The sequence below is a fragment of the Phalacrocorax carbo genome, chromosome 2, assembly GCF_963921805.1.
Source record: "Phalacrocorax carbo chromosome 2, bPhaCar2.1, whole genome shotgun sequence".
Classification (NCBI taxonomy): domain Eukaryota; kingdom Metazoa; phylum Chordata; class Aves; order Suliformes; family Phalacrocoracidae; genus Phalacrocorax; species Phalacrocorax carbo.
In genome coordinates, this window is record NC_087514.1 from 68,050,867 (window position 1) to 68,072,376 (window position 21,510).

The 21,510-nt window shown below is 39.1% G+C and overlaps 2 protein-coding genes across 3 annotated transcripts in view; one reads left to right on the forward strand and one right to left on the reverse strand.

Annotated features, from left to right (window-relative positions):
• The first annotated feature begins 88 nt into the window (after window positions 1-88).
• ABITRAM (actin binding transcription modulator) lies at window positions 89-3,185 on the forward strand. Its single transcript, XM_064443204.1, has 6 exons — window positions 89-228; window positions 312-363; window positions 1,695-1,824; window positions 2,620-2,696; window positions 2,768-2,837; window positions 2,906-3,185. Exons 1-6 carry the CDS (start codon window positions 168-170, stop codon window positions 3,029-3,031), a joined length of 516 nt encoding a protein of 171 aa, XP_064299274.1. The 5' UTR covers window positions 89-167; the 3' UTR covers window positions 3,032-3,185.
• Window positions 3,186-3,447: 262 nt separating this feature from the next.
• The window catches only part of CTNNAL1 (catenin alpha like 1), a 59,084-nt gene continuing 41,021 nt past the window's right edge, over window positions 3,448-21,510 (reverse strand). The window contains exons 9-19 of one of the 2 annotated variants that reach the window (XM_064443199.1): window positions 20,649-20,807; window positions 18,936-19,028; window positions 18,485-18,635; window positions 12,247-12,284; window positions 8,970-9,020; window positions 8,717-8,871; window positions 7,954-8,002; window positions 7,087-7,143; window positions 6,826-6,945; window positions 4,544-4,627; window positions 3,448-4,431 (exon numbers count right to left, since the gene is read on the reverse strand). In XM_064443199.1, coding sequence (XP_064299269.1) covers window positions 4,264-4,431; window positions 4,544-4,627; window positions 6,826-6,945; window positions 7,087-7,143; window positions 7,954-8,002; window positions 8,717-8,871; window positions 8,970-9,020; window positions 12,247-12,284; window positions 18,485-18,635; window positions 18,936-19,028; window positions 20,649-20,807 — 1,125 coding nt within the window. In that variant the 3' untranslated portion in view covers window positions 3,448-4,263. The remainder of the gene's footprint in view (window positions 4,432-4,543; window positions 4,628-6,825; window positions 6,946-7,086; window positions 7,144-7,953; window positions 8,003-8,716; window positions 8,872-8,969; window positions 9,021-12,246; window positions 12,285-18,484; window positions 18,636-18,935; window positions 19,029-20,648; window positions 20,808-21,510) is intronic. The other variant, XM_064443200.1, reaches the window with a different exon arrangement.

Genomic DNA, 21,510 nt, shown 5'->3' on the forward strand with positions numbered 1-21,510 from the left:
TTAGTCAAACCACTCGCCTCCTCGAGCTGCTTCCCCACCTCCGGGGTGGGGAGGAGGGGGAGGAAAGGGTTTTGCCGCGGCGGCCGAGGGGCGGGAGGCGGGACCCGCCCGCCCGTCATCGCGGCGCGCCGGCGAGGCGGGCCCGGCCGCGCGCCGTGGCTGTGGCGATGGCGGCGGGTGGGGCGCGGGGCGGCGCGGAGCGGTACTTCACGCGCTGGTACAAGCCAGGTACTGCCGGGCGGGGGGGCCGGGGCCGGGGCCGGGGCGGCGGCGGCGGCGGGGCGGTCACTGGTGTTCGTGCCCTGTTGCAGACGTGAAGGGGCGGCCGTGCGAGGACTTCTGCGTGCTGCAGCACTCCAACAGGCGAGTGGCGGGGCCGGGGCTCGGGGGGGGGCCCAGGGCGGGTGCCTTAATTGCTACAATAAGAACGGTGGAGCCCGAACTCGTCCCCTCAGAAAGAGGCGGCCTCCCCGGTCCCGCGGGGCTGCTGGGCCGCGCTGACAGCGTTGCGCGGGCTCCGGCTCCCCCTTGCGGGGAGCTGCGCGGCGGGAACGTGCGAAGAGGGGCGCAGGGGGACGGCTCAGCATCCGCAGGGAGAGAGCCGGCCCTGGCTTCCTCTACTGTTGTGTTAATTCTGGTCCTTGCTCTAGGTTTTAAACTCGTCTTAAAACAGAACAGCTTCACCTCTATTTATTGGCAAGTCCTGCGTTCTCAGTGTGCATTAGGCGTGGTTCTAGCCCAGGGGTGAAGGTAGGCCTAGTCTCTAAGTGTTGGGCTTGTCTCAAACTCTCCAGTTTCATGACAGAAAATATCCCTACTTTAGAAAAAGATAAAACAGAAGCAGCAGGTTAACTAAAGCCCAGATCAGTAAAGGGTGTATCTGCTGTAACTGTTCACTGCTATCACCCTTTAGCTGTTCTGAGAAACACTGCCTCGTGTTGGATCTTCCAACAAAAACCTGTGCTTTATGTGATCATCTTACGTGAACATCTAGTTCAGCTATCAGTGGACAATTCAACCATGTATGCTCCCATGGGTACCAACAACAGACAGAATAGCTCTAGCTTATTTAAAAGCTGTGGTTCTGTTTAACAGAGAAGTGTACTGCTTTTGATGATCCAGTCTAGTAGCTCAAAATCTGTGGGAGTTGCTTCAGGTCAGAATGCTATTTTCATTCGGTTTGGTACAGCAGCCAAGTAACATGGCCTGAAGAAAGCGAGTCAGATTGCATCCTGTATCTGACATTTTTTGTAAGCAGGAAGCTAAAATTTGTCCCTAATTGACAGCCAACAATTACCCTCTCTTCTCCTTCATTAGCTCAAGTAAATTGTGTTCTAGGTTACCCTACTCAAGGCCCATGCTGTCACCCAGAGCCCTCTGTCCTTGCTTCCTCCCCAAGCCTGGTAGGTGCCTGTCTTGTGACTCCCACTGCATTACGCTGAACTGTCAGCTTAACATTCCTGCTGAGCTGTAGAGGGAAGAATGTTGTGCTTTAAAGAGTGGCAGTAAACAACAGCTTCCACAAGACTGGAAGTCTTGCTAGCATTTCAGACTAGGAGCCCACATGAGGTAGTCAGTGTCAGTTTTAAATCCTGCCAGCATATGCAGAGAAGGTTGTGGAGCTTACTTAGAGCATGTAAGAATATGGCTACTCACACACAACTATGGCATAATAATTATATTTCTTTTTGCAGAATCTGTGTCATCACCTTGGCAGAAGCCCATCCTCTCCTTCAAAGTGGAAAAACAATTAAAAGCATTAATTACCAAATCAGTGCCAACTGTAGCAGACTCCAGAATAAGGTCTCTGGGAAGTCAAAAAGGGTATGGCTTTTTGATTTGGTTAGTTTTCATTTTCATGTCTCTCACTGCCTGAGGCTTTCTGCCCGTTCCAGGATAGAAACCAAGTGACCTTTGCATTTCATTTTAAAACAGCCCCTTCCCAGTCAAAGAAGTTAGACTTTCTCAAGAGGTGCCTAACTGTCCCAGCCAGGGCCTTACAGTGCTGCTGTGGCACTGGTGGTTTCCAGTGTTGCTCAAACCAAGGCTGACAGTTGCTTTCGGTAATTTTTTCCATAGTGTACAGAGGGACTCAAACATCCCTGAAAAGATAAAAATTTGGTTCCACCAGAATGACGGTTGGACTTGATGATCCTAGAGGTCTTTTCCAACATCAATGATTCTATGAAAATGCCAAGGATTTGGAGACTCCCGCTTTTCTCAAATAGACCGAGAGAGCAGCTGGGCTAGTTCAGTGTGCTTCATGGTGGATTTTCAGATATGTGTCATTTAACCTGGTTATAGGAAATCAACAGTGGTGTTTTTCCCCACTTTCCTCCAGTTTTAATCTGATCAAACTACAAGTCTGTTATTCCACAAGAAAGTCAATTATGACTAAATTTGTAAGCTCTTAAGAAGCTTCCATTCGATTTGCGCACATAACTAAGTTGGCATCTTTCCTTCTGTAGGGAAGCACAGCTGTGTGACTTGCCCTGGCCTGTCGCTATCACACTTCCTTGCTTTGTTCAGAGAACCTTATGAACTGATGTTGCTGACGGTAATACTTAAAGCCCGGTATAATTAAAAATATATGTATGCTTATTTATTTTTCAAATGCAGGGAGCTCAGTTTTTAACAGAACTTGCCCCTCTGTGCAGGATATCTTCATCAGATGGAGAGGAATACACTGTTTACAGGTAAGGTTCTTCCCTTTCTCTTCTTACCTTGACATACCACGCACTGCTGCTGAATCTAAACACATTTGCAGTTGTATACGAGGGCGACTGATAGAAGTGAATGAAAACATTCTTAGCAATCCCGCTATTCTGCAAGAAAAGGTAAGACGCTTTCTTGCTTTTTATTTTCTAACTTTTATTTCACTGCTAACTTCAGTCTTGCTTCTTAGCCATCAACCGAGGGATACATCGCCGTGGTTCTACCCAAATTTGAAGAAAGCAAGAGTATAACCCAAGGACTTCTGACGCCGAAGGAGTACGAGGAGGTTTTGTTGAAACGCCGTAATTCTTCATGAAATTATTTAGTATCAAATACAGATGGTAACTGTATAAATAAGCTACTTTTAATGTACACTGTAACTTGCGTTGTATTGAAAGGCCTAGCAGCTGTTTGTAAAAGTAGAACTTAAAACTATTCATACAAGAATAAACCAGGTCAAATAGTTTGTATGTTAAAGTGTGCTTTCTCTTTTTTTCTGAATTCTAGCACTACAAGTTTTTAAATAAGCACAGAGTGATACATTGGGGGGTATTTATGTTCCATAGGCAGCTTTGCTTCTGACTCAGCGCAAGCATAATACATACAGAAAAATCATGCGATTTAGCTGTCGCCTGATTTAGTTAAACTAACACAATATGGAGTTTGACAAAGGTGAATTGAAAATAAAAATGCAACAGAAGCCTGTGTACAAAGAGCAGATAAACTTGAAAATAGGTATTTCACACCAGGCTGTATTTTCATGGCATCCCAAAGTCAAATAATGCCCTTTGTACAGAAGTTTGTCATAATCAGTATCTATTTTCTTAAATTTTACATGGTATGATAAAGTCTACATAATACTTCAGTGGTTCTAAATGTAATGAAAATTCTGCTCAGTAAGTTTTAACAAAAAAAGGAAGCAACAACTGCCAACTACAAATAACAGTAAAATAAAAAGGGGTTGAGTCAAAAGTATTAATCACTTAAAAATACTTTTGGAAATATGACTCATGTCAACAAGATTAAAATTCAGCAGTGCAGCTGTTGAAAGAGGGTTGTTTTTTTTTCCTAGAACTACTTAACTGCAGGTATAGCTCATAACTAAGAGAACATTTCAGTGCTTTAGGCCGCAGCCTTTCAGGCTGTATTCCTGATTCTGCTTTATCAAACACACACACACTGAAACAGGCCAGAGATGAGTTTACAGACTTGAACAGTAGTGTTACATATAGCGTATGCAGCACAAGGTTCTTTAGATAAAATGTCTATTAGCAGCATCTTTGGGTTGAAAAATCCATTAAGACATTCGTAAGCATTGATTACAAAACCAGTATCAATAGTGAGCATAGGAAAGGCATTCACATTACAAAAATACATAACAATTAGGCTAGTCGGTTTTGTAACTGCTAAGTTATGGGACGTCTATTAGACATGACAAAGGTCAACAGTTTTAATTCGGATTCACCTGGTTTGACTTTCCACAAATGAAAGCAATATTGAAAATTCAAAAATGTTACTTTCAAATGGGAGTTCCCGCATTTCTAAGCGCTATAATTTCTTGCTTTCTAAAAATGTCATGTTTGTTACATGATTTTCTAAAGACTTGATGCCAAATGTCTCAGCTCTCCTTTCTGGAGTGTGTGCATTTGTACCAGTTCGTATTCTCTCTTCTCTCCATGGTGGAGCAGGTTTAAGGCAGGTATTTCCTGCTTTATTCTGTATATTTTTAAAAAAAAGAGAAAATCTTAAAAAAAAAAACCACAACAAAACGAAAAAAATACCCCCCCCCCCAAACCTTTAAAATACTGCAGATGAACCAAGTACTCACCTTTCTCAGTAATTTGCAGCAAAGTGGAAGAAGTTGGCATAAGACAGTCATCACGTTCCTTGTTTTCAGAATGCATGCATCAACCTAAACAAGACAATTAAAAGTATAGTAAGACCACTCATTTTTATGAGGCAATTGTTTAATGTGTGAGGTGATAGTTATTTCGAGGTTGAACAGACAATATTTATCATTCACAAATCCTTCTAATCACCTTTTTTGTATTTATAATACATGTAAAGTGACAGCATCCCTTCTGTTAACCCTACTTGAGCTAGACAGCAGAAGGGAATGACACACATCCCAGGAGAACGAATAATATATAATATTAAACAGTAATATTGGAAAAGAGCTCTTACCATGTAAGTATGATTCATCACAATTCTTCATGTTTTTCCTTTTATGCCCTGTCAGCATGATTTAGAAAGCCATGCATCACGTAAGCCTTACCTTGATAAGAGTTAGACTAAAAGTCAGCTAATTCATAAAGGCATTTGAGTTTATGCCTCAAGCACAAGTCACAAGACTGGGCCCTCAACAAACATGAGTTTGATAGCTTATTATCGCTGTGTAGTAGTAAATCACTATGAACAGAGCGGAGTTCCCATTTAGTTTATCTAGAGAGCGTAAAACAAACCAAGCAGCAGCCCTGAGGTGCTCAGTTTGGTTTTGAGCGGCTTGGATGCTCCAGCCAGTTTCAGTCCCTGCTGTAAAATTGAAACATCTTTTCCATAGCCCTTTGGAACAGACATCCAGGTGTACAGAAATGCTCTTGCTCACATTGATCATGTTGCTACTCAGGGATACCTGAAGTTCGTCAGAAAGCCTGACCTCTATTCCCCACTAAGGTTTGCGGATCTACTTCTCACGGTAGCAATGCTGAAACTTTTATGGCAGCTGTATACATATTTACTTGTAATAAATACAAATAATATCAGAGTAAACTCTGGGCAGTCCAGGGTAGACTTTACCTACTGAGAAGCAAGCGTGTATTTCGTTTCAGTAATAGAGGCTTTGGGGTTTGGAATATGTTACGTTTATGTTAAGTATCAAGAACAACAGAATACCAATAATTATTATAGTGGTGGAAATAAAAATTACCTTCATTACTACTTTGATCATTGAAGTCCTTTCTTAGTGAGATATGCTTAATTACAGTTAATATTTTTCTGAATAAAGTTCTAGTGGATTACCGTATATTATATACAGTATTACTCCACCTCATATTATTCAGCTGAAAATTCTTAGTTGCAGCATGATAGAATTCCAGTACCTCTCTTTAGCGAGTGGGTAAGTTGAGGAAGATGTTGACAGAAGTTCTTCAAAAAAAGTTCTCAGCCATAAAAAGCAATATAAAGCAATATAAAGCCTATGGACAGGTTTCCACCTTTTTTTTTTTTTTTTTTTTTTAAAGACCAGTCCAGGAACCTCATTGTCTTGGGAAACATTTCTGTAAACTCTTTCAACTAACAGTGAAATCCAAAACCCAAATGATAATTTTGATACTCTTAATAATAGGAAGGAAAAAAAAAAAATCACATTACTTATTTTACTGATTCTTAGACTCTGACGTTAATAAGCTAGGGGTAGGGAAACTGTCCCTTAAAACATCAATATCAGCGGCCTGTGGCCACTGGGCCAGTTACATAGAACTTGGGTATCCATGCTCCCTAAAGAAAACCTTCATATAAGCCTGTATGGTCATACTATCCAAGGCATCCTGTGGCAGCCTTCCGTGTGTGCTGGGTGCCAGTGTACCGTATTTTGCCTCCTATCAAACCCTCAACAGGAAGGAGGGGGTCAGGTCAGGATAACCGTCACTGAAGCCCTTCTCTGGTAGTGGGGGTGGGGGAATTCTTTTAAAAAACGCTAGAAAATAGTAGCACTCGTGCTGAAGAAAATCCCTTCCTGAGGCAAGACAGCACGGTAAATGGCCTGGATTGCAGTTATCAGTGAGGGAAGTCCCAACAGACCAGACATTCTCCGCAAGAGGAACGCTTCTTACTGTTCTTCCTCTATACTTCGCACATCAGCTCCTCAAGAGACGTGCGGTGCGAAACTACTTCAAGTTGAAGTAAATTCCTCTTCTACACAAGGAACAGCAACAATGATGTATTGCACAGCAGAAACAAGGCACAACAGCATAATCTTTATGGTCCTTTGTCAACTGAAGTTCAGCTGTCATGAACTGTTCCATATTTTAACAGGAGCATAAATTAGTAAGTTACTATATTTCAAAACAGGTTAGGTCTTACTTCCAGGAATATATGTAATTTTTACCTTACCTTTGTAAATGTAGCACTTTTACCCTGAACAGAAGCTTTAGCCGTTATCTGGAGCTGCTTGCACATAGAGATCAGTTTTTCAGCCTCCAACAGAAGCAAAGGTTTGTCATCATCGAGTACCTGAAATGTGTTTCAGGAAGACAAACCCGCTCTGGGTTAAAGACTCCAAAATCAAGTTAACGGAGAAGACAGCACAACCAGCTTTTAAGCGGTATCACTAGTGGCATAAGCTGAACGGCGGCTTTAGAGGTCATACGTCACCTGATCAGAAAAGGCATGAAGAGATGAAGCAAGCTTTGTGCCCTCTGTAGCAAAAATCTGAAAGGGGAAGAAAGCATGTAACAAAATAAACCACAATGAAAGATACAGCTCTGATTCCTTATTGGTTTAATAAGTAGTGTGCTATAAAGTAAAAAGGTAGCAGGAAATACTTGTTAATTACAAATGTATACAACTATCACGAGTCAGCAGTTTGCAGTGACTTCTGAAATAAGCTAAGCTACAAATTGCCATTCTCCCATATAAGCAAAGTTTAAAGGCTTTCCCTTTACATAAAACCCCCCCTGACTTCCAGTTATTTTTTGCGCTGTAGCAGCTCACAAGAGTTTTGTGGGCAGGTGACACCTGCCATGTTTGTTTATTGTCCTGACAAAGGCAACCAGCCTCCTGTTAAACACAGGCATGTGCCTTGGAAATACCACACCACACTCCTTCATTTGGCCCCTTGTCTTTTGTTTTTATTATTCAGATTTTTACATCTTTGTTCTTTCCCATGAAAATACTGCTGCTCAGAGTAGCATGGAGAATCTCGTAACGCTATCAGGGACTGAGCTAAGTGACACAATGAATACTACTAATGCCCTGAAGTCCACTATGTGCCATAATGCCAGTTTGCTATTCCTACTCCTAACTGGAATCCGTCTGTTTAATGAGTGCTGCCTTAAGCTACTACTGAAACGCTGAAAAGTTAGCTCTCAGAAAGTAAGTACCAGAGTTGGGCTGCTCAAAATCTACAGTTGCCAGTCAATTCATGGTTCAGTGTACTTATGTGCAAGGAGCTGGAGAGTTAAGTTCTAGTTTGTTCTTCACTCAGAGCGCCTAACTCCTATTTTGCTAAAACTATATTACCTCTGCTTGATGAAATAAATCTTGAGTAGTTTTCAGAAGTCCTTCTCCTCTGTGGGAAATAACAAAAGCAGAATATATGTCAGGTATAAACTGCAGACTATTTTGCCTGCTACTTGCACAGTTTATAGCCTCTCTCTCACCCCCATTCATACCACTGAACTGTAAAATAACAATCTTTTAGAGGATGCTATGCCCAACAATAACTTACTACAGGAAATGTGTTTCAAAATATTATATAAACACCTCAGTGGCTAGAGCACTATTGGGAAATTAGCAATGGTTCACTTCTCATCAGCAGAACAAGGACAGAAATCCATGTGTCTGGCATACTGAGTATTATTGGACTAGTAGGTAAAAAAAAAAAATCCAACTCTTAAAAGAAAAACCCCTGAATTCTTCAAATAAGAAAGCTGACATTGCATTGGCAAGTTTTGGAAGAACACCTTTCAGTACAGCAAAGATCAGTAATTCTAATCTGAAGTTATATACTTGTGTTTTAATTCCCTTAACTTTTAAAGTATTTATGGATATTCTTCCTAAAATGTTTTCTGTACCCAAGAGGTATTTAAATAGCTGTTCCGCAACAAAACAGATGTTTAGCACAGCTTAGCAATTTCACTTCATAAATTCTTGTAAGGATAGAAATAACTCCTTTCGGAATGTGTCCCAATTATTACACTCTGAAAATTGAATAGTGTTATTTCTTATAAACACTGTTAATGCTGCTCTTCCCACCAAAACATGCTGCATAAAGTGCAATTACCTGGTAAATAAGTACATGGAGTAGGCCATACTTGACATGCCTTGTCCATGTTGAACGATCTCATTCTCCTGATCCTCCCATTTCTCCGTCTCAGAATCCACATCAGATGTGAGCAGATGCAACTCTAATCCAAGTTTTGCAATTTTTGCCTGTTCCTGTAAATGGTAACCATATTTATGGCACTTGAAAACACATTCTTCCGACAAGGTAAAAAAAATTTAGAAATTTTTTTACTAAAATGATGGCATCTTACCTCAGTATCTAGTTTGACTGGCTTTAATGCTTTCAGATTTGCATTATGCTTCTGTTTCAAACAAAAAATAATATTTTTAAATAAAAGGAATTAGTAATTGTTTTACTAACAAATCATAAGAGGTGGCTCTAAACTCGGAGGGAGACTTTGCAGGTGAGTTCCAGCATTCAAACTTCTCAGTAGAAGCTGAGAGCCTGTTCTGATCTGGCTGTCCTCCTGAAATGGCATGTGCAAACAGGGTCTGTGCCTACAGTCACCCTAAAGTTTTCACTGAAAGACTTCCACAGTTCTCATGGCTCCGCTTCCTCATGAGGTACCACCTCCTTCCCTTATCCTCTAAATCCTCAGTAATACTTAGGACTAAAAACCAGTCTTAATCAAGTACCACTGCACTGATTTTTCTATCACAGATGACACTGATATAACAGGGACTTGGAAGTTGATTTAGCTAGTAGCAAGCTGATCTAGGGTACAACCCATGCGAATGCTAGTGGGACAATGCAGCTCATTATTCTGCATCACTTTGCTGAAGCAGCTGGAAACAAATACTGACACTATGATCTTTTTATGGGTTTCCTTCTTTTATTTAAGTCATGAACTATCTGAAATACCAGCCTTGCTGCAAGCCAATTATTGGCTCAGATTAAACAGTCTGTGGTACTGATGCTAGCGGACTGTCTGATAAGGCAGAGCTTGCCAACTGCATAACACATACACACAGTAATACATGATTTGTTTCAAATCAGTTTGCATGTAGAGGACAGCAGTTCCTGTCCTTAAGTTCACGTGCCAGCACTGTCACTCTGCAAAGACAGCAAAAGCTAACAGACATGGGAGCTACAGTCCACATTCAGAAATTGCACTGGAGTGCAGAGGAATGGAAAGTATAAAGTTAGCGTCATAACTTGGAGAGGTGTGAGCCACTGGAGGAGGCTGGATGATAAGAGTACAGGACTGACACCCTTGTCTGAGAATCTGAAAAGAGCTGCTATTCATTAGTGGGAGTACTTGGGCAAATTAAGCTCAGGGGTAAGAAAAAAACAAAGCACCATTCATTGTGAACAGCATCAGAAATAAGCTCCAGGTGCAGTCTTTATCTCTCATTTCAAGAGTCTGACCAAAAATAAAGTAGCACGACTGAAGTTCCTACTGCATTTTGCTGCTCAGTTTAGCTTTCATGCCATTTCTCTTGTCCCCATCCCCAAATTTTTAATTATTCTGAATTTTACGATTGTTGACCCTGAATAGACGCTGTAATTCTCTCTATGTATTAGAAATGCCAATCTCATATCAAAAGATTTAGCAAGAAGTGTAAGAACTGATACTCCTAATTGTCATTTAAGTTTGAGTATATTGCATATTAGAGATGCAATTCAAGAAATGCTGGTTTTAAGGCAGAGTCTTAAAACAAGAAAGGAACACAAAGCCAAACTCGATTTGTATGTAAACATGAACTACAAGATATTGCAAATATTTAAGCTGCTGAGTGAATGGTACTCAAGAAAACCAGCACTCTGGCACTGATAAGTTTTTCTGTCCACAGATAACTAAAGAAACCTCAGAATGTTCGTCAGATTTGTAGTTTTCTCCATTGTAGGGCTCACTCACACTATTTGAATAGGAAAATTGGCAAAAATTAGCTAAGCAGTTATTCTGCTTTTAAAACATGATTTGACACCTAATACTATAGAGAAAAATATACCTGTGCATTCAGCACACACATGAATCATCACTACCGCTCTGTCCTCAACTATGGCACAGTCTAGGATGCTACTCATTACAAGCAACAGCACAGTTGCAATTTAACAGATGTAACAAGATATGTAATCTAATTAGATCAACAGGAACAGTGTGGCTTCTGTGTAGGGACAGCGTGGACATTAGCCAGGCATAGCAGACCTCTGTGATGGCAGGGAGAGAAGAGGCAGTACCGAGAGTCACAGCACTGGGAAGAGAGGCAGATCCAAAGGTTAGTGCATCAGTGAGGCAAAGCAATTACTCTGTTGCCTTATGGACGTAATCTACATCTCCTGTCTACCTCCAACCTGCACGTTAATCAGAACTCCCTCAAATCTATGCATCTTGCAAAATTCAAAAGAAGGCAGCGACCTTTCAAACAACAACAAAGCAGAGCTGTTTAAATCCTGGGAACAAAGTTTTTATTGAAAGTATTTTTAAAAGGCATACGAATCCATATGTGGTGATCTGACTTCAAACACCGCTCCTTTAAATTTTGGCTGAAGTCCGGAAGCTATGTAGCTTAAACTGGTGAGGGACAAAAAACCCCATCAAAAGTCACTGAGCCAACCTATTTTCCAGTCTCACTATTTAGTTCCATAACCCTGAAATTCACCCATGCCTACCCAGCCTAACATTATTCTATTTAAATCTCCAGGTTGGATTTATAATGTATGACCTTTTCTGTTTTCATTAAGGGTCAGAAGGAGCATATTGTGTTTGAAGTCACAGAATTGCAAAACAGGAGATATAGAAATGGGATCATTACACACCCAAATTGCTCAACACTACAGGTTAAGGAAAGCAAGGAGAGAAAGAAACAAGCTAGAGCTTAATGTACCTTCAGAGATCGTTCTTCCCCTTTTTCCTACCCATGAAAAGATTCAGTATATGGCAAGTGAATGAAATGGCTGATTATATGACATTAGCAATTTTTAGGAGGCTTCCTAACACAGAGATGCTCTTAGAAACAATGTAATATTAATTATAATCAGTTAAGGATATTAGTTACCTTACAACTAAACCTGGACCTTTGGAGTGGCTTTTTTCTCTGCTTTAAAAACATTTAAGATCAAAGAAGGAAACAAAAACCTATTATTTGAAGAGCCTACAACAGGCTCGAACATGTCCATTTGTTCCAAATGGATCAACTCAGGCAAAAATGTTAATAAAAATCAGATTACCAAGACTTATTTTGAGTTATGTTACAGTATATTCTTACTGTTTTAATAGTAACAATGCATTTTTTTTATTTTCTAGTGTGACAACTGAGTACATGGTAAAAATATCTTATCAATGAACAGAAATTAAAGCTCATGTACAGTCAAGGTCATTAAAGCGTAACTAGTTACCCTAGTTTTCAGTATGTTTGTTATTAATTTATTAAAATTGACAAAGTTCAATATTTTACTGTCAGCCATTCAGTCAGGATGCAGGTTACCGAGATACTGCTATGTCCTCAGCAAGGCATGACATGGAAAGAAGTCAGTTAGTTAATAGCAGATATCAAGTAAATACAATAATCCCAAAAGCAACTTACCCCTGGTCTGGGCAGTGATAGGTAGACACGCTTCTCTCCTATGAAGAACACACACACATTTACACCAAAATTTGTATGCAGATTTTAATCAGTGGGATCACACGCCTTACTTCATCCTTCCTTAAGTTGCAGCACTACAAAAGCAAATTACTTACCCGTAATTCCTCTTCTTGGAATACTGCAGAGGATTCCCCCTGCCTTGTGCCTCCAGAGAGGGACAAGCCAAGATCTCTGTACCGTTCAGATTTTAGCCCACCGCAACTGGCAGTTACAAAAGCTCCTCTGAATGGTTTTCCCTCAATAAGATTTCTAGTCCCCTGCATGCAATCCACAAGCAAGTAAAGAAACTATCTCCAATGACCGAGCAGCTATCTCTACATGCACTCATTTGTTGCGAAGTACAGAACACACAATGGTAGCTCCACATAAGGCTTCTCTGGGCATGGGTTGGATGGTCTAAAATTTGGAGCAGGCAACGCCACTAGTGAGAAATACCCAGGCAGGTTTTTTTAAGTAATGCCAATAAAACTCTCGTGTTGTACTGTACTATTTGTATCCCACGTTCACTGTATTTTATAAAGCAAAAAGCTTTATAGCATTTCACACACTTATTCAATTATTTCCCCAGGAGCCTCAGATATTCCAAGTCTGAGCAAAACAAATAGAAGGAAAAAACCCATACCCTTTTAGGTGTTACCTAAGAGAGGGTAAGAAGAGTTTATCAGCAAGAGGCAACAGTGCCTGGGCTAACAGCCTAGGATTACAGCTCCAGTTACCAGTAGGCTTAATTATCTGTGAAGACTACATTTATTACAATAGATTCAGGAGAGGAAACTCTGCTAAATAAAATTAAAATAAAGAAAATAAAAAACTGAAGAGCTAGTGAAAACCAGATTTTACTCAAAGAAACAAAGGGCATGCTATAATGGATATCGGTACCAGGTTTGCATAGAGATGATGCGTCTCGGCAGACAAAGGACAAGCAAACCCCCCTACAACTGCTATTTCCACTTCTTGTATCAGCTCCTAGGGAAATTCCATTCTGAGTCGTCAGAAGACTGCTCTCTTCTGCATCCGTGCTTTTTGAAAGCATATTCTTTATCTCCTGACACCACAGAACTCCATGAACTCCATGTCTGTCTAGGCAACTGACCCCTAAAAAATGTCAGTAAGTTGACAAGTGTCCCTCAACCCTCTTGGTAGGTACGAAAAATATAATTCTTCCTGTCAAAGATCACCTCATCCTTCCTCTGCCCAGTTTTGCAAAAGATGAAATAAGCTATCAGGGCACAAGTTGCCTAACTACTCTTTTCAGAATGCAGAGTTATTCAGATATTAATTGCCCAAACGTGCATCCAAGCAAGATTTCCCACTAAAGGCTGACACAAATTAAAAGAAGTGCTCTACAACATCCTATGTATCAAAACACCAGCTAAAGGAGGTATAAGAAAGCATGTAAGACACACCAAGAACAAAAGTTAACTTGCAAGTTTAAAATGCTGTAGCATAAAAAGCCTCCTTGGTGCTATGTAAAAACCTGTTGTGACACTTTAAAAAGTTCAAACACAGAAAGCTTTGACATAAAAAATGTGATACAAATGCATACAAATGACAGGACACACTACTTGCACTCACAAGGTGGGCATTCAGAATTATGGAAACCAAATGAAAGAGATGGTAAACAGAAACAAGAAAAAAAAAACAACCTGTTTTTGCTCTTCAACCAATTCCCATTATTTGGCTTTGCAAGGTTTAGTTGCTTACCATATTCGAAAGAGGATAGATGTCACTATTTATTTCTTGGAACATTTAAAAAAAAAACACAAAATAAAAAAAACACCACAAAAAACCCCAAACCCCACACATACACAAAACCCCTACCTCACTGGACCCACAGATACCAGAGCTTTCAAAAGCACAGATTAACTCAGGCCAGAGATAACCTTACTTAGTCAGAAAATACTTAATTACATCAGTACAATCACAGAATTTATGTTTGATTCCATTAACAAAATGTATTTTTTCAGGCATTAAATTTCCTTAGTTTGTAAGTCAAATCTTTGCTCTAACAGCAAAAGGCTTTTTGCCATATTATGATCTTCCTTTTATTTATTTGAGTCTGCCTTTGTTTTTCCTAATGTGTTTTCTCTAACCTGTTTTTCCTTGTCTATTTCTTTCATTTAAAATTAATTTTTACTATTTCATCTTCTGTCTGTTCCAATTTTCCACTTTCCATAGTTCCAGTCATATTTTTCCCTTCCAATATAGCACTAATTCAACTTCTAAATCCTGCTTTTGATCTCACTTCTTACTGAGAGAAGGATGGCTGCATCCCTGCTTCACCCTTCTTTCTAGAATTCTATTTTCTAAATTTTGAAGTTTTGATCTGCATCCCCTATTCATTAACTACGGCCCTCCCAAATCCTTATGGTCATTTAACTCCTCTCAGATCAAGTGGACAAAACAAGAGGAGGGCAGAAGACGAAATTATCTTCATAAATCATTCTCACTTCTGACCAAGTCACAAAGGAGCAATTGGGATTATTCACATTCTTCTCCTGCATGTTGAAACCAAAGAGTTAGAAAAGAAGAGACTATCTGACATCAAACAGATTGGATCAGTGAGAAGTACTTTTGCTGGGCGATTAATCTCAAAGTGCAAGAACATTAAAGTATCTAACCTACACTAGTAATTCTGAGAACAAACCAATCCCTCCACAGACTGAACCAATTCTCCCAGCTGATGGAAGCCACCCTCTGAGAGGAGCCCGGCACTCTCCTCCACCCAAACCAGCCACGCAACATTTCACACACCAACATTGTGCAGAATGGGCCTCCTCACTGTTGGATTAAAAAGTGTTTCAGGGTTAAGCAGCGGAAGGCCAACGCTACCTCACCGTACAGTTCTGCATAGCACAGAGACATTTTCAAGAGACACGCGAGGGTTACTGGGCTGTGATATGCTCACCAACCTCCCCCACCCCTATGTGCATGTGCACCCCCCTCCCCAAGACCAGCCCATTTCAATTTGGGCATGATCTGGTGTAATTATATTAAAATTGAGTAAAATATGGTGTAATTTCCAAGCTAAATCTGGCTTTCTATCCATGTCAGTTTTGAACCTCAGTATGAGAAATACCTAATTTGCTGATATGAAGGAAACACTAGGTAAAGAGTTATGCAATTGCTTGTAAAAATAAAGAAATCAGTATAAACAATGTGAATCTAGTGTAATCAGAAAAATGCTTCTTTTATTTGATGTGTCCAGCACATTTGAGTCACCATTCAATTTTTGCCTCTTAAGCTGTATTCTGAACGCTCTAACAAAGCCAAACATTTGAATTGGTAGTACAAAAATACAAGTTTTTAAACTGAGGGGAAAAAATATATATACCTTCTTACTGTAATACTGTCTTTTGTTACACAAAATCACAATTCTACTATGAATAAAGCACTTGTTACATTTTAGTCTGTAAGATAAAGACACTTTTACTAACCTCAACATTAAGACAAGAATCATGAGTTATGAGAAGAATAAAACATTATAAAATATTGTGAAACTTCATAGTGTTTGGAGGCAAAAGTTTTGTGAATGCCGCTCTATAATCTCTTAGCAAACAAATACTTTAGTTTTTATTTATTGGGTCATCTGTCGTGTTTTCTACAAAAAAGTGAAAAAATGTTGGAAGTGGCAAGGTAACTTCAGGGTATTTTCTGGAAGCAGAGAGGTGGGAGTATGTGTGTGAGCCTTCCCCCCTCCCTTTTGGTGATGGTTTTGGTTTTTTTGTTGTTGTTGTTTTTGTTGTTGTGGTGGTGGTGGTGTGGTTTTTTGTTTTTGTTTTTGTTTTTTGGGTTTTTTTTTTGGACAAGAGTCACTCTGAAGTCCAAGAGAAAACAAGCAAACTAAAAAAAGATTAGCCCACAATACAGAGGAAAACTTTGCAGAAGACAGGTGGATGTAGAAGACCAAGTTACTTCTAAAGAGATAACTGACAGTTAATATGAAACAATGCAGATTCAGAGAGAAGTCCCTTACTAGGCCAGGCCACAAGACAAGAAAAAATAGAGACATGATTTCTTAAGCATTGTTCTGGCAATACAAGACCTAACGGAACCAAGGCCATAAAAAGAATACAAGCTACACTTACTATCTTACCAATGGTGTTATCAGAACACTATGTTGAAAGCCAGACTGAGGAAACGAGAGACACTAACAAGAACAGACTCATCTGGCTATGCCAAACAGGAGAAGATAGTCTTCACTGCACCCAGGCCCACACATGCTATAGCCTCCAACATGCTCAGCAACACCTACCCATTCTCTTCTCTCTCCTTCAAGCAATGATATTGGGTTGCCTTGTGAAATGATGCTTTAAAGAAACTGGAAAGTACCGCTTGTGGAAAATGTCTGTTATCTGCTGTCAACAGCCACAAGAGAAGAGAGAGTTACTAACTACAGGAGAGCAGAATCTGCCACAACACTTCAAGTACTATTTATTTGGAGAGCCAAGTATATGCTTTACTGTGGCTGCAAGATTCTTATCCTATTATTTTACGTATACATATATATTACTGTGTATATATATATAAACATATCTATATAAAAATATTTTAAAAGCTTATCATTCAACCCTGCTAGACTGAATATGAAATTATAGATATATGAGTATGAAAAAATCAGATACTGCATGATCAGTCCTGCAGGTTCCAGATTTATTATAACATGTTAATATTAGAGTAATATCATATTTGAAGTTGCATTATATAAAATCTAAAGCTGTGTATAAAGTCAGTACGTCCTTGGCTCCCCAAACAAACAAAAAGCTCACTGAAAGTTAAAAGGCCCATAAACAGGATTTGATGGCTACACATCTTTATATGGCATTCCAGATCAAGGTGGAAGAACAAGCTAATAATCATGTATTTCTCAAACACTCAAATTCCCAATAACCTGCACTACACACAATTATTGTAAACCCGCTCAGAACTTCAATATATGTTTTCCTTTTACAAGTCTTCAGGCTTGCACACATTCATCTAGCCACCATCAGCAACAATTTAAGATATTACTGCCTTGTGGTTGGTTGTTTACTGTCCTCACAACAAAGTTGGCAGAAAAGAACTGCTTAACCAAAGACCTGATCAAGTACAGAAAACACAAAATAAAATTACAAAATAAACTCTAAAAATGAAAAAAAAGTCTCACATGAATAACAAGATGAAGTATTCTATCATTGATAAAGCATCACCTAACCTGAATAAGGATTTTTTTTTGTATCTAAGATACAGAAAAAGTAAAGTCCCTGTACTTAACTAAATCTAAACTTTTAAACCTGAGTGATTTTCTTAAAAATACAAGACATTCATTATTATTATATATTACATTCTATCTGTATAGACTGAAACAAACACGTAGCCACAAGAAGTATGACAGGCTACACTAAAGACATCATCTGAAAAAAAAAAAGTTAGATAAAAATGAAAACCAAAATGGCTTCCATTTTTAAGGTAAATTACCCTACACTAACAGTAAACACGGAATTTTTTTTTCTTAAGATTCCACAGTTTTCTTCTACATGTTGTACAAATACCAATAAACTTACCAACCAGAGAAAATATCCCAAGATTGTGCAGAGTCGCCAGAGATTCCATCCAGCAGAAAGGATAGCAGTTTAAAAATCAAATAACTACATTCACTACATTATGAAGTGAATACAGGGCAAGCTGACAGTTATAGAATACATAAGTATATCTATATTTTCCAGGAATACAGGAAATGAATTAAGCATGTCACAATTCAAGCTACATCTTGGTTGTTATGAACTGATAACGTCCTATACAAACCAAGAGGTGGGATGAAAGCCCTACACACCAAATATTTGGACACCACTGGCAAAGAGCTGTATCAAATACTTTCGTGTCCTTTGAACAGTTCCATTTGATTTTGCTGGAACTAATCACAGTGCAGAAAGTTAAACATGCCTAATTTTACACAAATCAGGCCTTTAAATTTTTCGATGCTTTTGAAAAACAAAAATCCAATAAGCACCCTAATTTGACATCTATACAAAACCAATATATTTGTGTATTGCCACCTAGATTCCACATTGCCATATGGGACGTGGGATTGCTTATTACTTTCTTCTCTTAAGAACACAGTATTTCCTAAACACACTTAAAATTCTTAGACTATGTGTTTTGAAGACTACATTTTTCTATTTCTACATAGCATTCTTACCTCTTCTTCCTTCAAACACATCATTGATTTCTCTTAACAACATAGACATGTCGCTCAGTTGAGACTCCCAGGCCTCACAGAACACCTCAAGATTTTCTTTTGCAATCTTGCTAGACGGATGTAATGCCAGCGTTTCTGCAGCAGAAATTATCTGGACAGAGAACAAAACATTCGCTATTGGAAGTCCTAGTACATAGTGTTGCACACGAATTCATAAATGCTTTCACAGGCAAAACACAAACTTAAACTGCTACTATTATGTCACATGAATACAATACAAAGACATTTGCAGGCATGATCTTATACATTCTTTTAGCTACCACCCAACATTAAAGTGTAACTCTTCTTAGAACTGCTTTGAACAGTTCAACATTAGGTCTCCAAAACATTAATACAAGAATTTTTATTGATTTATGTCCAGTAGAAGTGGCCAGATAAAAGCTAAGCATACCTGTGGGCCAGTCACCTGAAAGGTATCTTCTGCGTGTATGCAAGTAATCTCGAGGGGCTCAGTTCCAGAAACATGCCTCAATAAGCGACACATCTAAGTATTTTTTATAAATTCAAAGAGGAAAGAATGGTAAAAATTATGCTTTCATTAGTAGTGAGAAAAGGTGCACATGCACAAACACACACACACACAAAGTTATTGATAGTCCATTCAAAAAACTTATTGGAGACTGCAGAGCTGGTTGTTTCTCACAGAGCATTTACAACAAAAACAGAGCTAAATCCTGACTTGGAATGTGTAGAAAATCACCAAGAGAAAGAAAATTCTTAATAAATAAATAAAAATAAACCAAGTATCTCACATATTTATGACTGAATAAACCTGAAAGTAATCGGACACCTATGGAACCTGGAAAAATTATAGCATAAATGATTACACCAAAACAGGAAAACAGGCTTACTCAACAATTAGCAACCATGTGGAAAATTTAGGCCTTCCTCATCCAGGGGACTGAATTATCATTGAGTAAATCAGCATAAAATTAACTTAGGGAATAAATACTGTTTCCTTGAACAGTAAGCAAAAGGTAGTCTTTTTTTTTTTTTAAATAAGACTAAGAGTGAACGTTGGGCTGAGTAGGAACATCAAAGTTTTCAGATCAAAAGGAGAATTTATAAGACAGAAGAGACAGCACATATTAGACTAACTGCACTTTCCATCATCAGAAATGCTATAAGGCCTCACATACAAACACTATTTAACCTCATGGTTGTGCCTAAAAAAAAATACCAGTGTCTTGCTGGAACACGAATTAGTCCCAGAAAAAGGGGATGTTAAAGCTGAAATTAAAAATTCAGAGTATTGATTTGCCAGTCCTGGAAGTTCAAGGTTGTTGCTTCTGATATTCATACTTCTGGGATGAATCCTCAAGCCCCATATGATATCAGAATTTTTTAGAAATTAATGAGTATTAGCTACCATGCAAGTATGTCCGCTGGCATCACCATGTTCCAGATCAAACTGATGTATCTTTGCATGGCTCCTACTGGTACAATTACTTCTGCTCGTCTGTTAGACGAGAGCGCAACAAGGTATATGTGGCAGACATCCTCTCCACAGGAACTCCTAAGAGCCATGATCCCTCAGTAGTCTTGGAAGTCCTATTCGTTCACATGCGTGAATACTACCATATGAAACCATGAATGTATTAGTACATGAAACATATAAATTGCTTTTCACAAAGGGGAAAAGATTTTCAGTGGCCCTCTTGACTGACAAAAACACAAGATCTTTAAAACAGTCAAGCTCACTGCATTAAGAAACTTAACGTTACATTCCCAGCATTCTTAAAATGTGTCTTTGGATTCAGCTGTTTGCTGGACAGCTACTGCTTGAAAGAAAGAGGCAGGCATCTCTCCTTGGATCTAAAAACCGATTTTTAAATTAATATATTAGCCCCAATACATACACACAGAATGAGTTTATATCTAGGAGGAAAATTGGGTATGACTGTAAATCCCTTCTGCAGCTGTATGCCACAGTGACACCTCTGGCTCGGACCCTACCAAGAACAATACAAAATTCAACAGTATACTGGGAAAAATAAAATAAAGATTACAAGAACACAGCCAGTCTTCCTGAAGACTAGATTAAGATAAATCCAGCCACTCATTTTCCAAGTGCCTTACAAAATGAAAGTAGCCATGAACCCACCTCAACAAGCTGTTCTTTCTGCTCTGATAGCTTGCAAGCATATTCTGCTACAGCTTCAAGATTTCCTTCTACTCCTGTGATTTTCAATGCTTTAAGAACCATATGATCTGTATGGTATTTTAGAAGATCTGCTGCCAAAGTTGTTGCTGCACTGTGGACCTTGAGTAGCATTAAAAGAAGAAGGAGAGATAAACCTTGGAAGGCAAAAATCTTCATGCAGTTCCAGGTCAAATAAACTTAAGAGACAGATTAGTTTTTCCAAGAAGCAAAAAACTTACTGCCATGAAAGCTCATATGCAACCTGCATGTTATGTGGTGCTTTAATTCTCCAATTACTATTCAAAGTCCAAACATAAATCTGACTGCAGTCAAAAAAAAAACCACAACCAAATACGGAGGGAAACAAAAGAGCAGCCGGGTAAAATGAGGACATGAAGCTATTGCACTGCTGCTTTCTAATAATGTTACAGCTGCGAAAAAACACAGGTGCATGAATTTGTGGGGCATCAAGTTCAGCATAAGCATGACACAATGGCCAGTTCTCATAAGAACACACATTAAACTGTGTGAATCAGACTGAAGCCACACAGTATCTGAGTTTGTAATATATTAGAAATTAAGTTCCTACTAATAAATTGAATTCTCAGTGATGCAAAGAAAAGCTTGAATATAATCAGCTTGTGACACAGCCTTAGAAAAGTAAAAGGCATCTTTTCTGCAAGGAGACTGAAGCCAGAGATGGGTCTTGGAGAAGTCTCAAACTCTCCCCTATACACTCCAAACAAGCCAGGAGACGCTTCCCCTTGAAACACATCCCTAAATCCAGACATACTTTCAGACCCATAGATCTGCTGAAATTGTG